The sequence below is a fragment of the Diadema antillarum genome, unplaced genomic scaffold, assembly GCF_040938485.1.
Source record: "Diadema antillarum isolate AM-2024a unplaced genomic scaffold, OU_Dant_1.0 scf00000001, whole genome shotgun sequence".
In the NCBI taxonomy this organism is placed as follows: Eukaryota; Metazoa; Echinodermata; class Echinoidea; order Diadematoida; family Diadematidae; genus Diadema; species Diadema antillarum.
In genome coordinates, this window is record NW_027270890.1 from 3,630,269 (window position 1) to 3,647,154 (window position 16,886).

The window sequence follows — 16,886 nt, forward strand, 5'->3', positions numbered from 1 at the left end:
CTTGGCGAATTCACTGATTCCAAAATCAGGGGTCCGTTTCATGAAATCATCACACGAAAGTGTTTTGAAAAATCTCAGAATGGCCGGAGTCATTCATGTGTCGCTATGAGAGACTTTCAACGAGAAGTAAAGTAACTTTCTTGAAATGGACATCTATGTTTGCTGAGTGCTTCAGGCTTTTGTGGTAATAGCTCACATACTTTGTACCATATACTGTAAATGTCTATAAATTGCACAATTAATTTTTTGTGCAGAGCAGCTCAAAATCATATTTGTAGGTTCTTGAATTTGAGTTGCATGATTGTCAACCCATTTAAAATGTGCAGAGAAAATTATGAAGATATTTTTGCAGGTTTTCCAATTTGCGCTTGCCAAAAATAGCATGAAATGCGCAAAAATTAAAGCACTGCAAAAATTTGTGTGTTTACAGTTAACATTTTGTGGATGTGGATTTGTAAAGACAGTTTTGCAAGTGGTAAAATTCTCTGCGGAGAATCAGGGCAATGGAATGCAAGGTATTATCACTTTTACAGAAGCATGGTTAGCCATTTCCCTCCGTGGGAATGACTGACATTTATCTGTTTTACAGGAGGCAATATTTTTTTTTCATGTCGATGATTTTGTGAATATCAGTCAACTGAAAGATATGTTGTGAACACAGTGTATGTTCTCAGAATCTGAAACAGTTATATAATGAGTGTATTTCTATCAGTCATTCACTTAAGCACGCTAGCTTCAACCTGTGGTCAAGACAGGTTGAAGTGCTACAAAGTTGTTAAAAGCTATGCCAAGCATAGATATTAAAATGACCATTTTGTCTGTCATTTTTAAATATTCAGAGATGATTCAATCAGTTCAGTATCTGAGTGTTACAGCAGGATGAATTATCTTTTTTGTTATATCATTTGATTTCCAGTGATAGCAATTTGATTGCCATGTTACAGTCATGATTCAGATAAGTGTAAATGAGAGAAATTCACATTTTTATGTCTGATTTCTTGCTTGTTTTGTTGTAGTTTGAAATTGATCATTATGAGGAAGAATGAAAGTGAAATCCCTTTTCTAATGCTTACATTTACACCATCTTCCTGGTGACCATGGCAACCTCATTTGCCCAAACACAATGTGCCATGGGCAGGTGAAATATTCTCCTTTTCCACCTTCATACATGTATTTTTGTTTTGTTATGAAAGTATCCTCACTATAGTGAGCATGTAGCTATCAGATGCCGTTTTCATAGTGTCTGGTCAGGCTAGATCGCATATTTCCTGTCGCGTCCCACTATGGACCATAGTCTTACAGCCTACAGTCTACTGTATACAGCCTACTGTAGGCCTATACGCCATATATTTCGCAAATCGGAACTTCCCGACGATTTTGCGAGTGGTTAAATTCGCGATCGTGTAGTCCTGTACCGAATGAAGAAATGTATAAGCGTACGTCACATTCATAGCTTGATCAGAGTCAATATTTTCGTGTGTCTTTAATTTTGCGAATAGCACCTGACTCGCGAAATTCGCGAAAATAAAAACCTCGCGAAATATTCGGTGTATACAGTATTACCTACTGTCACGTTTTGTTACATTTGCCCATTTCTCTTTGGCTTACTAGGATTTTTTTTTTTCATTCTAAAATCTGGCAAGGCATCTACAGCAAGCACAGCCTGTCAAATTTGCCAATCCCATTGGTCTGAAATGTGATTGGCCATGGCTGCCAGGAACATGGTGTAAACATAGCATTAATCTGTGAAAAGGGAGTTGGAGTGTTGAGTTGAGTGAGTCTAGTTAGACTTTGATAGGATGTTTGAAAACTTTGACATGAAAGAGTAACAAAATGTGACATCATAACCCCGTATTGCCATGGAAACTGGTTCCAAACAACCTCACATAGCATGAATATCTATAAATAAAGTGGTTGCTAACCATACTTGAACAAAAGATTGTGACATCATCACTTTGGCACTCTTTACCGACACAGCAAATCAATATTGAAGAATTGTGTTGAATGTCTGGATGAGTAACCCACTCGAAGAAAATAATAGATATCCCTACTGGGTAAGCCCTTTCTATTTAGCTGCACACATATGCACCACACATCCATTGTACCTTTGGTAAAATGTATGTCTAAGAAGTGTATTATAATATTGAGCTCAAATAAGAAATAACAGAGAAAGGAATTTGTACTTGAAGGAAACTGGTGAAATGAAGCAACAAATTTGTACAGATCTTAGCAAGGCTTGATTGATTTCTTGTCTCAGATATGCCTGGTAATTATGAGCTTCAACAGGAAATCCTAAAAGAAAGGAATTTGTAAGTGAATGAAAAATGGTGAAATGAAGCATCAAATTAGCTAAAATTTCAACAAGACTGAATTAGTGTCAAGATGTTTGTGTCGGTATGGTTCTCAGCAGGTTATCAAACATGGTATCCTTCAGGATTTAGGGCTGGTAATCATGATCATATGACCATATGGTATTTTGTGCACTTACATTAATGTAGGCAAGTAATCAACATGTCATTTTCACAAATTTGTTGGAAGGATGATCAGCTTTTTTTTCTTCTTTTTCAAAAGACAAAGTAATGATATGGCATTACTGATACATCTTCAGACGTAAGAGGAAAATTATTTGTAGTATTTAAAAGTATTTTATATAAACAAAATAAACAAAGAGTGATAAAGTTATAGTGTCGAATGACTAAAATACAATCAGCACACATAATATGACTGGCTTTGAAATTAAGAGTAATCTTCATGAATAAAGAAGGAAGATCAAGCTTTCTATTTTTGCAGGATAAATGCATGCCTGCTATCAAATTCTTAGATATTCTACAAGCATAAATTTTTGTAATGCAGGAAGGTCATTTTTCTCTCGAGTTCATATAGCTGGATCTGATATTTATTTAAGAATTGCTTCACCTGTTATGATGATGTTTATTGTAGACAACATACTATGTGCGATCATATGTTGTCATGTTTTCCAATTATATAATTGATTTTCAGTTTCCAGAGAGATATGTTCTGAAAATTTCCTTTCAACTTGAAGATTGCATTTTTGTGACATGTGATGGTAATAAGAAGGAATTAAATGTGTCTCATGAATGGCACAAAGCTATAAATGTTGCTACTTCACTTTGTATATCATTTCTAATCCTTCTGCGGTTGAAAAAAAAAAAAATTGAATGTGTGTACATGTTGTAGCTACTGGCAGATAGATTTCTCAGTGCAGAATGAATAGTAGTAAAAAAAACTTAGGATCACTGAGGTGATTGATGAAGATGTTGTTTAATGCATTTTTTTTAGATGCTCCACATACATATTACATGTTTTTCTGATTTTGAGCCAGCCACACGGAGGATAACTTGACTGTTTAGGCATATAATGCAAATTGTTTGAATCACATCAATGGTCTTCTTATTGCTCAAATTGGCTTGTTTAATCAGGAAGGAAGATATCATAAAGTGCCAGCCACAGTCACGCTAGGTTTGTCTTTGACCTTTATCTCCTAAAGACACAACCAATGTTCTGCAAGGGCCAAGTAGTGTCAAGTTCTGTTATGGGGGGGGGGGGGGGTGGGGGGGGGTGCTGCAGTGCCTCAACATTAATTTTTTCTCCAATAATGGACTCTTGACCCTCCCCCTTTGAAACATTATTAAAAAATAAAAACAAAACAGATGGTATCATTCTTAGTAACATTCTTGGGAGAAGCAGAATATATAGGATAGTGCTTAATTTTTGTTACCCTAGATTATGTGAATGCTTGTGAAATTACGGTATTATATTTTTCTCAATGGCCAATTAGTCATTCTGCTACTATACGACATTGAATTGAGATTTGTTTTGAGTTTCTCTCTGAGAGGGTGTCAAATAGAATGAACCAAATCATGCAATTGAGTTTTGAAGTTATTGTCTGGTTTACTTCAAAATTTTACTAAGTGCTTCACTAATCTTCCTGCATTTTTGCTGGATCTATATCTGTTTGGGAAATGAATGCAATTCTTAATGAATGTTGAAGGGATAATAGATTGCAGAGTTTTGTTTTTTGTTGTTGTTTTTTTTTCTTCAAAATGAGCTATAAGCGCCATTTTTAAACATTTCAAAGTAAGTCCAATATCAGATAAAGCAAAATTAAACCTTTCCAGTAATACCTCACTTGTGACATAGCAAGGAATATTCAAGAAGTTATGATTAAAAATATCCCACTTTCTTATTATTTTCTTTGTCTTTTAGGAGCTTTAATCACAAATATCTCAACAGAACAATTCAAAATGGAGTTAGCATGGTTTGTGATATAACTCTTCAATTGACGGATACACTAGTAGATGAATAGACAGAATAGATAATAATAAATTTGCCGGATATGTAGGTAGGTAGGTAGGTTGGTAGATAGATAGATAGATAGATAGATAGATAGATAGATAGATAGATAGATAGATAGATAGATAGATAGATAGAAAAAAAAAAGATAGATAGATACTAATAGATTGATAAATAGATAAACAAATAGATATTGATAGGGATATATAGATATGGAAATACAATTTAAAACAATTAGCTTTGTCTCCAACGTTTACCAAGGGGGCGTGGTCTGTTGATTGGTGATTGCGTAACACCCCGTGTGTATACACGACAGGTTGTGTACACGCCGCCGCCCCGCAGAGGCAGCGTACACGTGTTTGTCGCATGCCCGATACGTTTGATCTATCTATCAAAATTGACAGCAAACGATCACCATGTCGTCACGTCTGCCTCCCCACGGAGAGATTTTTCGTTTGAGTGAAATTCACAGCCTCGGACCAATTGGTATGAAGGGGAAATCAGTCAGAGTCATGGGAAAGTGAGTCGAGTTTCTGTGTCTGAATCTTGTCGAAGTCGAACGATCTGTGTGATGTGAAGAGAAGTCCAGCGTTTTAGCTCTTAGTCTTACTTAGTCCCTGGCATATAGATTTGTGTAGAACAGCTGCAGCTCCTAGTTAGCCCCAATATTCCCAGCTAGCCAGCTGCATGCTGCATGTAGCGGCGGGGCGGCCGGCGGGGTGTTTGTGCTTTAGTACATGTAGTCATGTCATAGACAGTTAATAGTATATAGGCTCAAATCATGCTTGTTGATGTCAGCGCGTTTAATGCGGAGATAAAGCTCAAAGCAAACGGAGGGTTATCCAATCCTCTTGAAAAAAAAAAATGATTAAATTTAAAATCAATTTTATTGCCTTGCAGTACTCTGCACTTTCTAATACTGTCTGTAATAGCAGTACTAGTAGGAGTAGGGCCTATAATCCTTGCTATTAGTAGCACATCATCCTACTACAGGCACAGCCTAGGCAGTCTACACTTGCGACTACAGGAATGGGAAGTTAAATTTAAGTTGAGAATGGGGTTGTAGGGTGTTGTGTGGACTAATACTCACAGTATTATTAAATTAAATAAATTCACATGTGAAATTATTTAATTATTTCCAGAACATGAAACAAGCTGCCCATAATTCAACCATAACGGACGTGTCCAAAATTTGACCACCGGCTACATGTAAAAGTGCTAAAACCTACGCTTTTGCATGCAGTCAGATTTTGAGACAGGAGGTTTTGAACCTTGGTTATGCACTTGTCAATGTAATGACGCACCCCACTACCCCCGGACATGGGTGCGTCATGGTCATTTTTTGACTGACCACACGGGGTTTTTGACGCACCCCCACAGTCACTTTTTGACGGACCACACGGGGTTTTTGACGAACACCACAGTCACTTTTTTGACGGACAACACGGGGTTTTTGACGAACACCTAGGTCACTTTCTTGACGGACATCCTCGGTACATATGACGCACCCCGTAAATACTGAAAGGATTTTTGCATACGCTTTATTCACGCAATTTCATTTTCTTTCGGTTCGTAAACACAATTTGTCAAAGTTTCGGCAAGTTTCCCTTACCCTGGCCCTGTAAGCACCGTACCGTCATTCACCGTACATCACTCTGCTGCTACGATATTCCGAATGTATGTGCATGCAATCCATAGTCACCTGGCCATGACTTGTCTGCAGATGCGCTGTATGTGCGCGGCCATTTCTAGTCCGGTTGAATGCAACACATGGACGATGTACGTTCGATGAGGAATAACGAGCACGCTGCTCACTTGCGAATTGCACAGCCATGACAGCGTTAGCGAGCGAGTCGCGCACCACTAACACTCGACTTGCCTGGCTTATACTGCAGGTACGCGCAGTACGCACCACGCAACGGTATACCAAAGATCGTATGCGGAATTCCGTATACGATCTTTGATTTTACTATTTAGTACTGTGAGGTTGAAATCGTTATATCGCTAAACAGTCCGTCTGGCTTGAGATTGAGTATGCGTAATTTCATGAGTTTGTTGGAAAGAAAATGTGAGGAGAAAGGGTGGCTTTTAAATCATTTGCTTGCCAGATTCGGGCAAGCATTTTTCCCTCTTAGGCCTACTCCAAAACGCTTCCCGACTTTGATTCTCACTTGCCGCGGGAAAGCGCTCACTGTAAATTCACTCGCGGTACGTACGTGTATCCGGTACTGGTAGCGTGCAAAAATGCGTGCAGTTTTCCATAGCCAAGTGCATACCATGACGCACCCCTCGGTTCAGAATAATGCGTGTTATTTTCCATAGCCAAGTGACGTACCATGACGCACCCCTCGGTCAAAAATTTGACGACAATGATGGGATTTTGACGCACCTCTCGGTCAAAAATTTGACGGACATAGCTGGTAAAATGACGCACACCTGGGTCACAAATTTGACGGACCAAACGAGGAAATGACGCACCCATGTCCGGGGGTAGTGGGGTGAGTCATTACATTGACAAGTGCATTACATGTATTACCAGAGGTATGCAATTGTTTCAGTATGTGGACTTCATGAAAGCCTTTAAGAGGTGAAATTGTGGTCGTACATGTTTGATTCAAGATTCGCAAGAATATAGTCTTCAAAACATTTGAATATTAAACAATGACATCCAGAGACTCCAACTCTCCCGTTTTCGACGGGAGATCTCCCGCCGAAAACCCATTTTTGCAGAATCTCCCGTTCTCCCGCTGGAGATTTGATTTCTCCCGCCCTGGCTCTATGTCTCCCGGTGGAAAGGATTTCTTACTTGTTGCTATCGTATGTTGAAAAAATTAGCCTTAGATAGCACCAGAGAACATCTAGAACCCTAGGAACTTCACGCTTCGCACACATCAACTTGGAGTCTCCCGTTTGCTAGGGGTTTCAGGCGGGAGAATCTCCAGATCAGAAGGTGCTTGGGGTTGGCGTCTCTGGACATCAGTCAAATCAAGTGATCAAGTTTGAGAGAACAATTTTATCCCTGAGCATTTTATCTTGCAATGATTGATTTACTCTCTATTAACTTGTTGTCAACAGTCATATAATGAAAATGAATGTAAAATATAGTCAACTTTGTCCATTTGAAGCCAAGGAATCTCAAGGAGTTAGATAGAAAATGTCTGGCCTTTTGCATGATATGTTAGAAAAAAAAAATTGCCCAAGATGATGCCTTTTCCCCTATCCAGATGATTATGTCTTGTGCAGAGTTAACCACATCCAAATCAACATTATTCATTCTGTGTGCAAGTCTCTCAAAATCTTCTGTTGTGACTAAAAAACAAAGCTCCACAACCATGTGGTTATTTTTGGATTTGAATGAAATAGACTATGAATGTTTTTTTTTTTTTTTTCTTTGTTAATCTCAGACTTACAACGTACAACCCGGTCAAACAGCTTGCCATTATTACATCTTCTGAACAAAATCAAACGCACCAGCTGACCATCAGCACACGGCTCATCGAGCCATTCCAGGCGAGGGCAGGGTCACTGTCCCAGTTCATCGGTGAGATGCCCCCAGAAATACCGACTCCTGCAGACATGGTGGTGCAGGCACGCGTGGTACGGTGCATGGATGGGATCGACACCACAATGTATTACAATGCTGTGGAAATACAGAGGCGGTATCTAGCGTCCAGAGAAGCTGCGGAGCCTTTAGGAACCTGACTTGGCATTCAGACGAGAAAGAAGGAACATTACTCGTCTTTCAACAGTCACTGTACTTATCTCATTGAACAGAGCTCATTTGACATTCCTATACAATGTAAAATAGACAGAAGTACTAAAAACCTAAATAGCCAAAGATGTTTGCTCCGTACTAGTTCTGTATTGCCAAGGCTAACTCTTATCACAAAGGGACATTGTTCAGTTTATAACTGTAAAACGAGGAATGTTTGCATGCATTTTGATTTCGAGAATTTCGGGAGAGCCAAGATTTGCGAAATCAAAATGCACGCAAAAGTTTATGTTTACAGTATATGCATTGATTGTTAGAGGCAACTTGTGAAAATTTCATGCTGCAAAAATATCATGTTTGACAGTAGTTGTGTCATGTCCGACCTCTTGAATGTTGTGCTTGGCATGGACACAAAAGAAATGCTGCAATCAAAATCCGTCTGCCCCATACTCTATGCTGTTTATACTGTGGGAAGTGGGAAGATTTGTAAATTGGACCTTGCAGGGGTCGCACTTAACTTTTTTTTAACTAGCCAGGCGGACTACTTAGAATCAATTTTGACACTGAAGCAATATTTTGGCTAGCCAGACGGACTAGTTACTTCAGAATTTTATGATTTTTAGCTAGTCCGACATTTTGGGTGGCCAATGGCCAGCGGACCATCGCCAATTTCGAACCCTGCCTTGAGACACGATTGTTTGACTAGTCAAACTCAAATCTTACATATCCCGAAGTCAAGAAGACCGTTGGGGTGCCACAGAAGACTTCACAGCCAGTTTCCTCCATTCCTCCCTCTCCTCTGCCTTTCTTTGTGCCTCTCTTTACCTTAAGCCTGTCCAGTCTTGTATGTTATCTTCCCATCTCTTCTTTGGTCTACCTCTTGAATTGCCCCCTTTCCTCTCACTGTGCCTTGTAAGATTGTTTTGGCCAGTCCTGATGATCTCACTCTACAGTATGTCCTCCAAAAAAATTACAATCAGATTTTTGCATTGATAACTTCCAATATGATTAAACTGTCTAAATGCTACTTCAGGGTCTAAAAAGATAACATCTTCCCTATATTTTGCAGAAAACCTCATTCAATTTGGTTAAGTGGTCACAGAGAAATGTGAATCGTTGTGAAGCATGTCATGGATGTGATTCTTAAGTTTAGCACTTGGATGCTGTTGGAACTGCATATTAATGTGTGAACACAATGGATAGAACTTGGAGGGAAGGGATTCCCGACATGCTCTACAAAAATCCTCATTTTTCTTTGACCACTGAAGCAAATCGAATGGGGCTTTCTACAAAATGTGGTTAATGACTTATAGTTTCATACCCTGAAATTGTATTTGGATTGATTCACTATCTTTTAAGTTATCATTGCGGAGGGTCCTGTTGTATTTTTTTTTTCAACATACGATATGCCCACACCATTCTATTTGAGTTTGTGTAGATGATAAACACATGTCCAAAAGGTACAGATTTGATCATGTGGGAGTAGCACCCCTCATCAGGAGACTTGGAGGCAAGCTTGAGCATACTACCGGGTACGTGTACGGGTACAAAGCGAAATTATACTGTGCCTCCCAGTTGGGTGAAGTACTTATCACGCTATGATTTTAATGCCGCTGAAGCTGCTGGACTGACGTTATGCTAGTAAAGAATGTGGCTGGAATGTTCTTAGAAATTATCTCTTGATGTGCATTGTACTCTGTACTCATTTTAGGGGACATTCAGTCACTTTGTTTGAGCCCCCCCCCCCCTCATGATTTAAGTTTAAGTTTGTAGACACCCCAGCCTAAAGAGAAGTACTAGTGGTGCTTCCAACTTGGCAAATCAAAATCATGGTCTTAAACATTAATACTTTCAGTAACTAGAAAAGCACTCTGAGAGCGCAGACCACCGCCAAGCAGCTTCTTTCCACCAATGATCTTGCTCTTCCCAAAGAGATTATTTTTTCTCCTTTCCACCACTTGGGAAAAGCTCTTTGGGCCCTTCCATAGACAGGCGATGGAAATCACTGATGATCAGTGATTTCCATCGCCTCTAGAAGAAACTAGAGCACGCACTTTAGTGCGCGTTTGAAAACCTCAAAAATGCACAGCTTGAACTCCCAAGTTCATTGACCCTACCTGTCAAAATATTAAAAATCTTTCATAAATTCCCCCAAAATTCTCGGATCACTACCAAAATTTAATCATTTGTTACTTGTGTCATTCTCAACCTTTCCTGTAAGTTTCGTCTATATACGTCAACTACTTTTTGAGTTATTTTGCACACGGACAAACAAACAAACAAACAAACGGTAACGAAAACATAACCTCCTCCCTTGGCGGAGGTAATAAAGTGCTTGATATTGGAGCTGTGATAATGTTCTCACTTTGACAGGTTGCCAACTTAATTGCCTTTTCTTGCCACTGTGCTCTTTGGAGGAAGATGAATTTCTCCATGAGTTTAATTTCGATGCTTTGCAAGTTTCAGAGACTCCAACCCCAAGCACCTTCTGATCTGGAGATTCTCCCGCCCGAAACCCCTAGCAAAGGGGAGACTCCAACTTGATGTGCGCAAAGCGCACACACGAGCGCGAAGTCCCTCACGGTCTATGGTTCTAGATGCTCTCTCGTGCTATCTAAGGCTTATTTTTCAACATACAATGATACTAAGTAAGAAATCATCTCAAGCGGGAGAACGGGAGATTCTGCAAAAAAAAATGGGCTTTCAGCGGGAGACGTCCCGTCGAAAGCGGGAGAGTTGGAATCTCTGAAGTTTATATACAGTGTCTGTTCATATTCTGGTTTGGTTGTGTAAGCGGCCATATGGACACACACATGATCATACATACACAATGCACAGACAAACTGACACAACACAAACACAATCACACACTCACAACACACTCCTACACTCTTCACATACACACACACTCGCACGTAATAAATCATAGTGGTCATTCCAAGGTGGTATTGTGTTATCCTGTGTACATTTGGAACTTAAATGCTAGTGCAAATTTCACCATTTGAAATAAAAACTGAACCAAAACTGCATTGTATCTGTTCACTCCATTTTGTTTGTGATGTAAACTTTTGACTGAGAACTCAGACATTTTATGATAGATACTTTTAAAAGATTTAATGTTCATGAGCAATAATGATGCTGTGCTACATTGTACTAGTTACCAGGGTATTAACTAATTGGTTTTATCTCTTGTTGTTGTTTTACAAGTTTGGAAATATGTGAATTCAACCCAATATTTGCTTTTGAGCATTGTGTAGCAGTGTTCTATTTTAACAGTCATGCAAGGTATTTCTGTACCTGATAAAAATATTGCATTGCTCTGTAATAGTCAGATGTTATGCCTTACCCGAGATAAAGCATCCATTCTACATGAACAGTATTTGGATGTTTCAAACAATGCTGGTCATTAGTCTTCCATGTCGTGTTTAGTTTCTGTTCCATTGATGCCTCGGGAACTGTAGATATTTTGATACTGTTGATGGCTTTGTTACTGTTCGATCTAAGAACAAGATATCTTCAGCTGAGAACTAGAAGTGCACTATCGCGTTGTAAGAATTGAGCATATATAAAAACGGAAAAAATTCATTACATAAATAGTTAATTTTATCGAAAGTGGGTAGATTTGTAAGCATTGTTTCAAATATTGGGTAAAATCTGGGAGGTGGGAAGATCCCACAAATAGTGCCCTTGTGGCTATAATTTGTAACATCTTACTGGAAATGAAAAATGTAAAATTGACACCATAATGTGTACAACAGGACAGCAGTAACTCAATGCACCCAACATTGTGTTAAAGCCCTTCTGGTTCTCAACCAATGATACGGTATCCTCCCACACATCACCTGCTGTTGTCATAGAAACCGCTTCTCAAAACTGAAACCAGAGACTACAGAGTTTGGTCACAAACAGCTCTTCAATTATCCCATTTTATTTCACCATGCTCACTACAAGAGAGAAGACACAAGTACTTTTATCATGACAGAAGGACATGTATACATCTAAAGACTATACTCCTTCCACTATGCACCTGTACAATTAGACCCGGGGTATTTACAATACTGTCCAATCAGTATCTCTTACCCCTCCCTGGTCAAATAGAGTCGTGTGGGTTTTGCATGACACTGAATTAACCTGTTCCATACTGAACTCTGAAACACAATTGTACCCTTAGACTTAAAATGCAGGCCACCAGGTTCCTGTACGAAACAGGTCAATAATCTGCTGTTGAATTTTCATTACACTGTGTGCCTAATTTCTGCCCTAGGGCATGGTTTTGTGTACCGGGTATGTGTGTGTGTGTTTGCCTCAAAGGCACTCGCTTTAATAGTTTTACAAAGAATTCCGACATATGCATCTCTGCTGTAGTCATTTTCCCCTACAAATATGCAGACACACATTACACTAGGAAAAGAAATTATATACATTCAAGCTCGCTATTATTAAGCACCTACACAAACGCAAAAAAAAAAACATTTTTAAGTCAACACATCTTAACAGTGCACATCTATGATACATGTATTTTATATATCATATCAATGATCTGACCAGAGGCACATGTACAAAGAATTTTTTTTTTAAATCCTCATGACAAGATCCAAAGAAAGCATACGTTGTATTTTGAAAATCGTATTTGTGATCAATTTTTTTTTATGACTGACTGTCATCCTGGTACGACCTATGCCAAATTCTAACAATTGGAATGCATGAAATAATATGTAATTTGACTGGATGACATATATAATATATATGAAGCATGACATAATTTGCAATGAGCAGTCTTTCAGAATATTTACATTGGAATATTAACCACTATCTAACTGGACTAAAGTCTGACATTTGATATGATTTCATCACAGAGTATATACAATATAAGAAGAAAGTATGACCATGTATACTTTATAAGACACAAGATTACATTACCAATTTCGAAAGCACCTTGCTGGTTTCGATGTAACAAGGCAATATTGAGAGTCATAAAAATTATCTTACAAGATAGAGAGTTTGAGATTTCAAACTTTTGGAAAAAAAAGATTAATCTTAAATGAAGTCTCTAAGGGTGCGTTTGAGCGCTCAAAAGCAAACCAATCCAAAGTGTACCGAACCATACCGTGCCAGATTTGGAGCGTTTGAGTGCTCTGTGGGGAAAGCCTTCCTCACAAGTTATTTTTAGAGGAGGTCACATATTTCCTAGCAACAGGGTCATTCACCCAGGATGCTTAACCTGTACTTCCAGATGTTCTGAACAAAGAGAATGAACTGTTTGCATTATGACATATATGTATGTAATGCGTATTCTTCACATGCCAACTTCTGGTGTGCATTTGGAACCCTTTTAGAGCACATTGTGAGGTGGTCCACTTTTGGCTCGGTTCGGTTTAGTGCGGTACACTTTGGGAGCAATCAAGCGCTCCTCTGGATATGGTATGGTTCGGTTTAATTTAGGAGAGCGCTCGAACGCACCGTAAGTTGCCTTTTCGACAGATGTATATTTCTTTGTCAATTAAAACACATAAAAAGAGGTTGAAATATATACACGTACAATGTACAACTCTTTTTCACAGCAAGCCACTGGTCCATAAAATAGGGGCTAGGACACATACTGCTGGAATGACACACTGTACAATGATGACAAGTAAGATACTCATACAACATACCAATTATGACATTCGATATATTCACATAATATACATGTCTTTTATATATCGCTTGCTATCAAATATATTTCCAATGGGCATATATCAAATATGATTTACACTGATAACGCACAATGGGCCTCCATAGATTAAAACATGAGAAATATGTTTGTGCTTCATAGAAAGACAAGTTGACAAAGAGATCACATCTAAGGGAAATCTGGAATAATTCTGCTTGACTGAAAAACAAATTTGACTCATTTAGGATTAAAAAAAAAAGAAAAAACAAAAACAAACCACCAGCAAAGGGCAAAGCAATACTCGGCTATTCAGGCTGGCGAAATATTAATTTCTGAGATGCAGTGCATTAGTACAAATGTCTGTTTTGCTCCTTTGACAAAACAAAACAAAACAAAACAATACACTCGGGAATTGATCTGTACTCTCTATATTACAGAGTCCCTGCCCTATCCGAAGCCAATGTGTTCATTTTCTTTTCATTTCTTTTTTTTTTTACAGAAATCATTCGCATAGAGTGCTCCCCATCTTGTATTTATAATTTCTGGAATAGATAAGACAAGGCAATTTAACACTCAAGGTACAGAAGCAATGTAACATATAAGTGGCATATTTCAGACAGAACCATAAGGTTTTTATCATTTGAGAGGGGAAAAAAAGTGATATCTCTCCATGGTGAATTCATTGATCTAGCTACATTTGCACTTTTTTGAAAACATTTTAGCTTGTAACACTTTAAGTAACAAGGTGGTATTCAACACAGTGAATTAATATCCCAGCTCACACCACACTGTACTGCATCCAAATCTAAAGGTATTTGAAAAAAACAAACAAAGTTGTTCTTTAAATTGCTTGATTTCTTGTCAGGATCAGTGGAAGTTGTGTCTATAAGTGGCTGCACGATTCACATTTTATTTGTTTACCTCCCATTTCTGATTGATCACCATCTGGGGCCTGTTGCATAAAATGTTTATCAAGAGAAAAACAGTGGTAAGAACTGAAAACTCGTGTTAGCATGATGCTGCCATCGACTCTAACATAGGAAAAAAATTACGTTAATGTGGAAAAATCAACCAGAGTTTTTCTCAAGTAAAAGTTTTATGCAACCAGTCCCCGGGTGCTTTGACACTTCATGCCAGGTATAAAGACAGAGTCTTACAGCCCCTTCCCACAATGCCTAGCAAAATGAAACTGTCTTCCTGAATGCAAGCTGAACATTCTTCAAATTTACAACCTACAAAGACACTGAGACAGAGAACAATCAATTGGCTTCCGGGTCTCCAGGGATTGGTGGCAATATTTAGTATTAAAGCCTTTTAAAATACGACATTGAATTGAAAGGTGATATATATACAAATGTATGAGAGATCTTTTATAATCACTGCAGTCGCTACTGGTACAAAGAATGCACGTAACAGCTCAGAAGGCTAATATGAGATATCTTTGCCTGCTTGCAGAAAAATAACACCAAAAGTACACCACTGACGAGAATATGCCATGAAATATGGAGTATGGAAGTTTGCCAAGACTAACGCACTTGTGACATCAACTTGTTGACAGGGACCGCCTCATATCTAGCCACATCAATTCTTCCCTCATTCATAATTAATTGGACTAAAAATCGCAATGATGTCACTCAAAGTGTTGACTGGGAGAAGTGTTATTTCCTATTTCATTCATCCTTGAGTCAGGTTTCGATATTAACTGGCAGGTTTACAGGCAGGAAAATATTTTTCTTTCAAGCAAAACGTCAACGGCTGCTGTAACAACAGTCTGTTGTGCAATGTGGATTGCAAATCTCAATATCCAACTGCCTACTTTTCAAATGTCAGCACTTCACCATCATAAATGTTTTCATAACAATTTATCACCTGGTTCTGCAAGCTCTTTTTACAGCTATGAAATGAAATCATGTACAATGAAAGTTCACTGATCTATTTCGTGTCTTATTTAAGAATTCCCCAGAAATACATGATACACAGACGGGCAAGACTAAATGTCATACAAATAGATATCTGAACACACTGCACTAGGTGCAAGGCTCTACAGTCACACAGAACTAGATAGGGAATTCTCATTTTGATGGGCAACTTGCAACATCACATCCATCAACCAAATAGCGTATTTAATACCATTGTATCCACCATCTGTATCGCGGGGTAAACATTTCAATGATAACTTTCAATGATTTCAATGATAATTCTTCCTGTTTTCCTCTCTTTACTTTTGGAAGCTTTTCACAGGAAAAACTACTACCCCGTAAATTTCCAAACACCACAAAACAATTTCAGTGGAATATCTACAGTCTAAAACGTTGATGTCATCAGAGATTTTTTTTTTTTTTACATCAAAGTTTGAAAGATGAGGCCAATAGAGGTAGAACACCTTTCTTACAGTGACACATATTTAGTGAGCCTTTTAATATCTATGAATCATCAATCATAATTACAGATTTGATCAGGATTATGACCATAGATTTAATTCTCAGTGTTGCACCAAAAATAGTTTTGCTTCTTTTTTTTTTTTTTTGTTTTCTATTTCATCAGTTGAGAGACTGAAATACATTCACGCTACACATTGTCCATGGAAGTAGCATCTTTTTGCTTTAAAATTGATTACATTCTTCTACACTAGTATGCACTCATATCCACACATACATGAACACACACACAACATGCACACACACACACAAGGACACATACACAAAAATACATGTATATCACATATAAAATATCAGAACTTTGTACACTTATATATACACATTGCCAGATTTTAAAATAGAATCAAAAATATGACTTGCATATCTTTCCAGTATTCTGATTTGTCTATACAATACAGATCGTCTTTAACACAGCCGGGGAATATCAGTCAAAGAAACAGAGTTCCATATCTAGAAATAATCTCTGTAAAAAAATAGATTTGTAAAGTTTCTTGTTATTTGTGGCACTGACATACACCTGACTTTAATCACCATTTTATTTCAGCATGCAGAATACACAATTTGTTTCCCACCCCAGGTTCATCTCTGTGAATGAAAAAGAACGCATTTCGTATGCACTGTGTTAAATCTCTTTGAGTAACACCATACAAAATTTGCTGTTGTTTAAATAGTACACTCCCAAACACCTTTGTTAAGAGTATGTACACATATTACCTTCAATTAGGTGGAGGTGGGGTGCATTCTAAATTATAAACAGCTTTAAATTAAC

At 38.1% G+C, this 16,886-nt stretch overlaps 1 protein-coding gene across 1 annotated transcript; it reads left to right on the forward strand.

The window, feature by feature from the left end:
• Positions 1-4,706: 4,706 nt before the first annotated feature.
• LOC139717923 (CST complex subunit TEN1-like) lies at positions 4,707-8,339 on the forward strand. Its single transcript, XM_071629439.1, has 2 exons — positions 4,707-4,834; positions 7,719-8,339. Exons 1-2 carry the CDS (start codon positions 4,731-4,733, stop codon positions 8,014-8,016), a joined length of 402 nt encoding a protein of 133 aa, XP_071485540.1. The 5' UTR covers positions 4,707-4,730; the 3' UTR covers positions 8,017-8,339.
• The last annotated feature ends 8,547 nt before the right edge of the window (positions 8,340-16,886 follow it).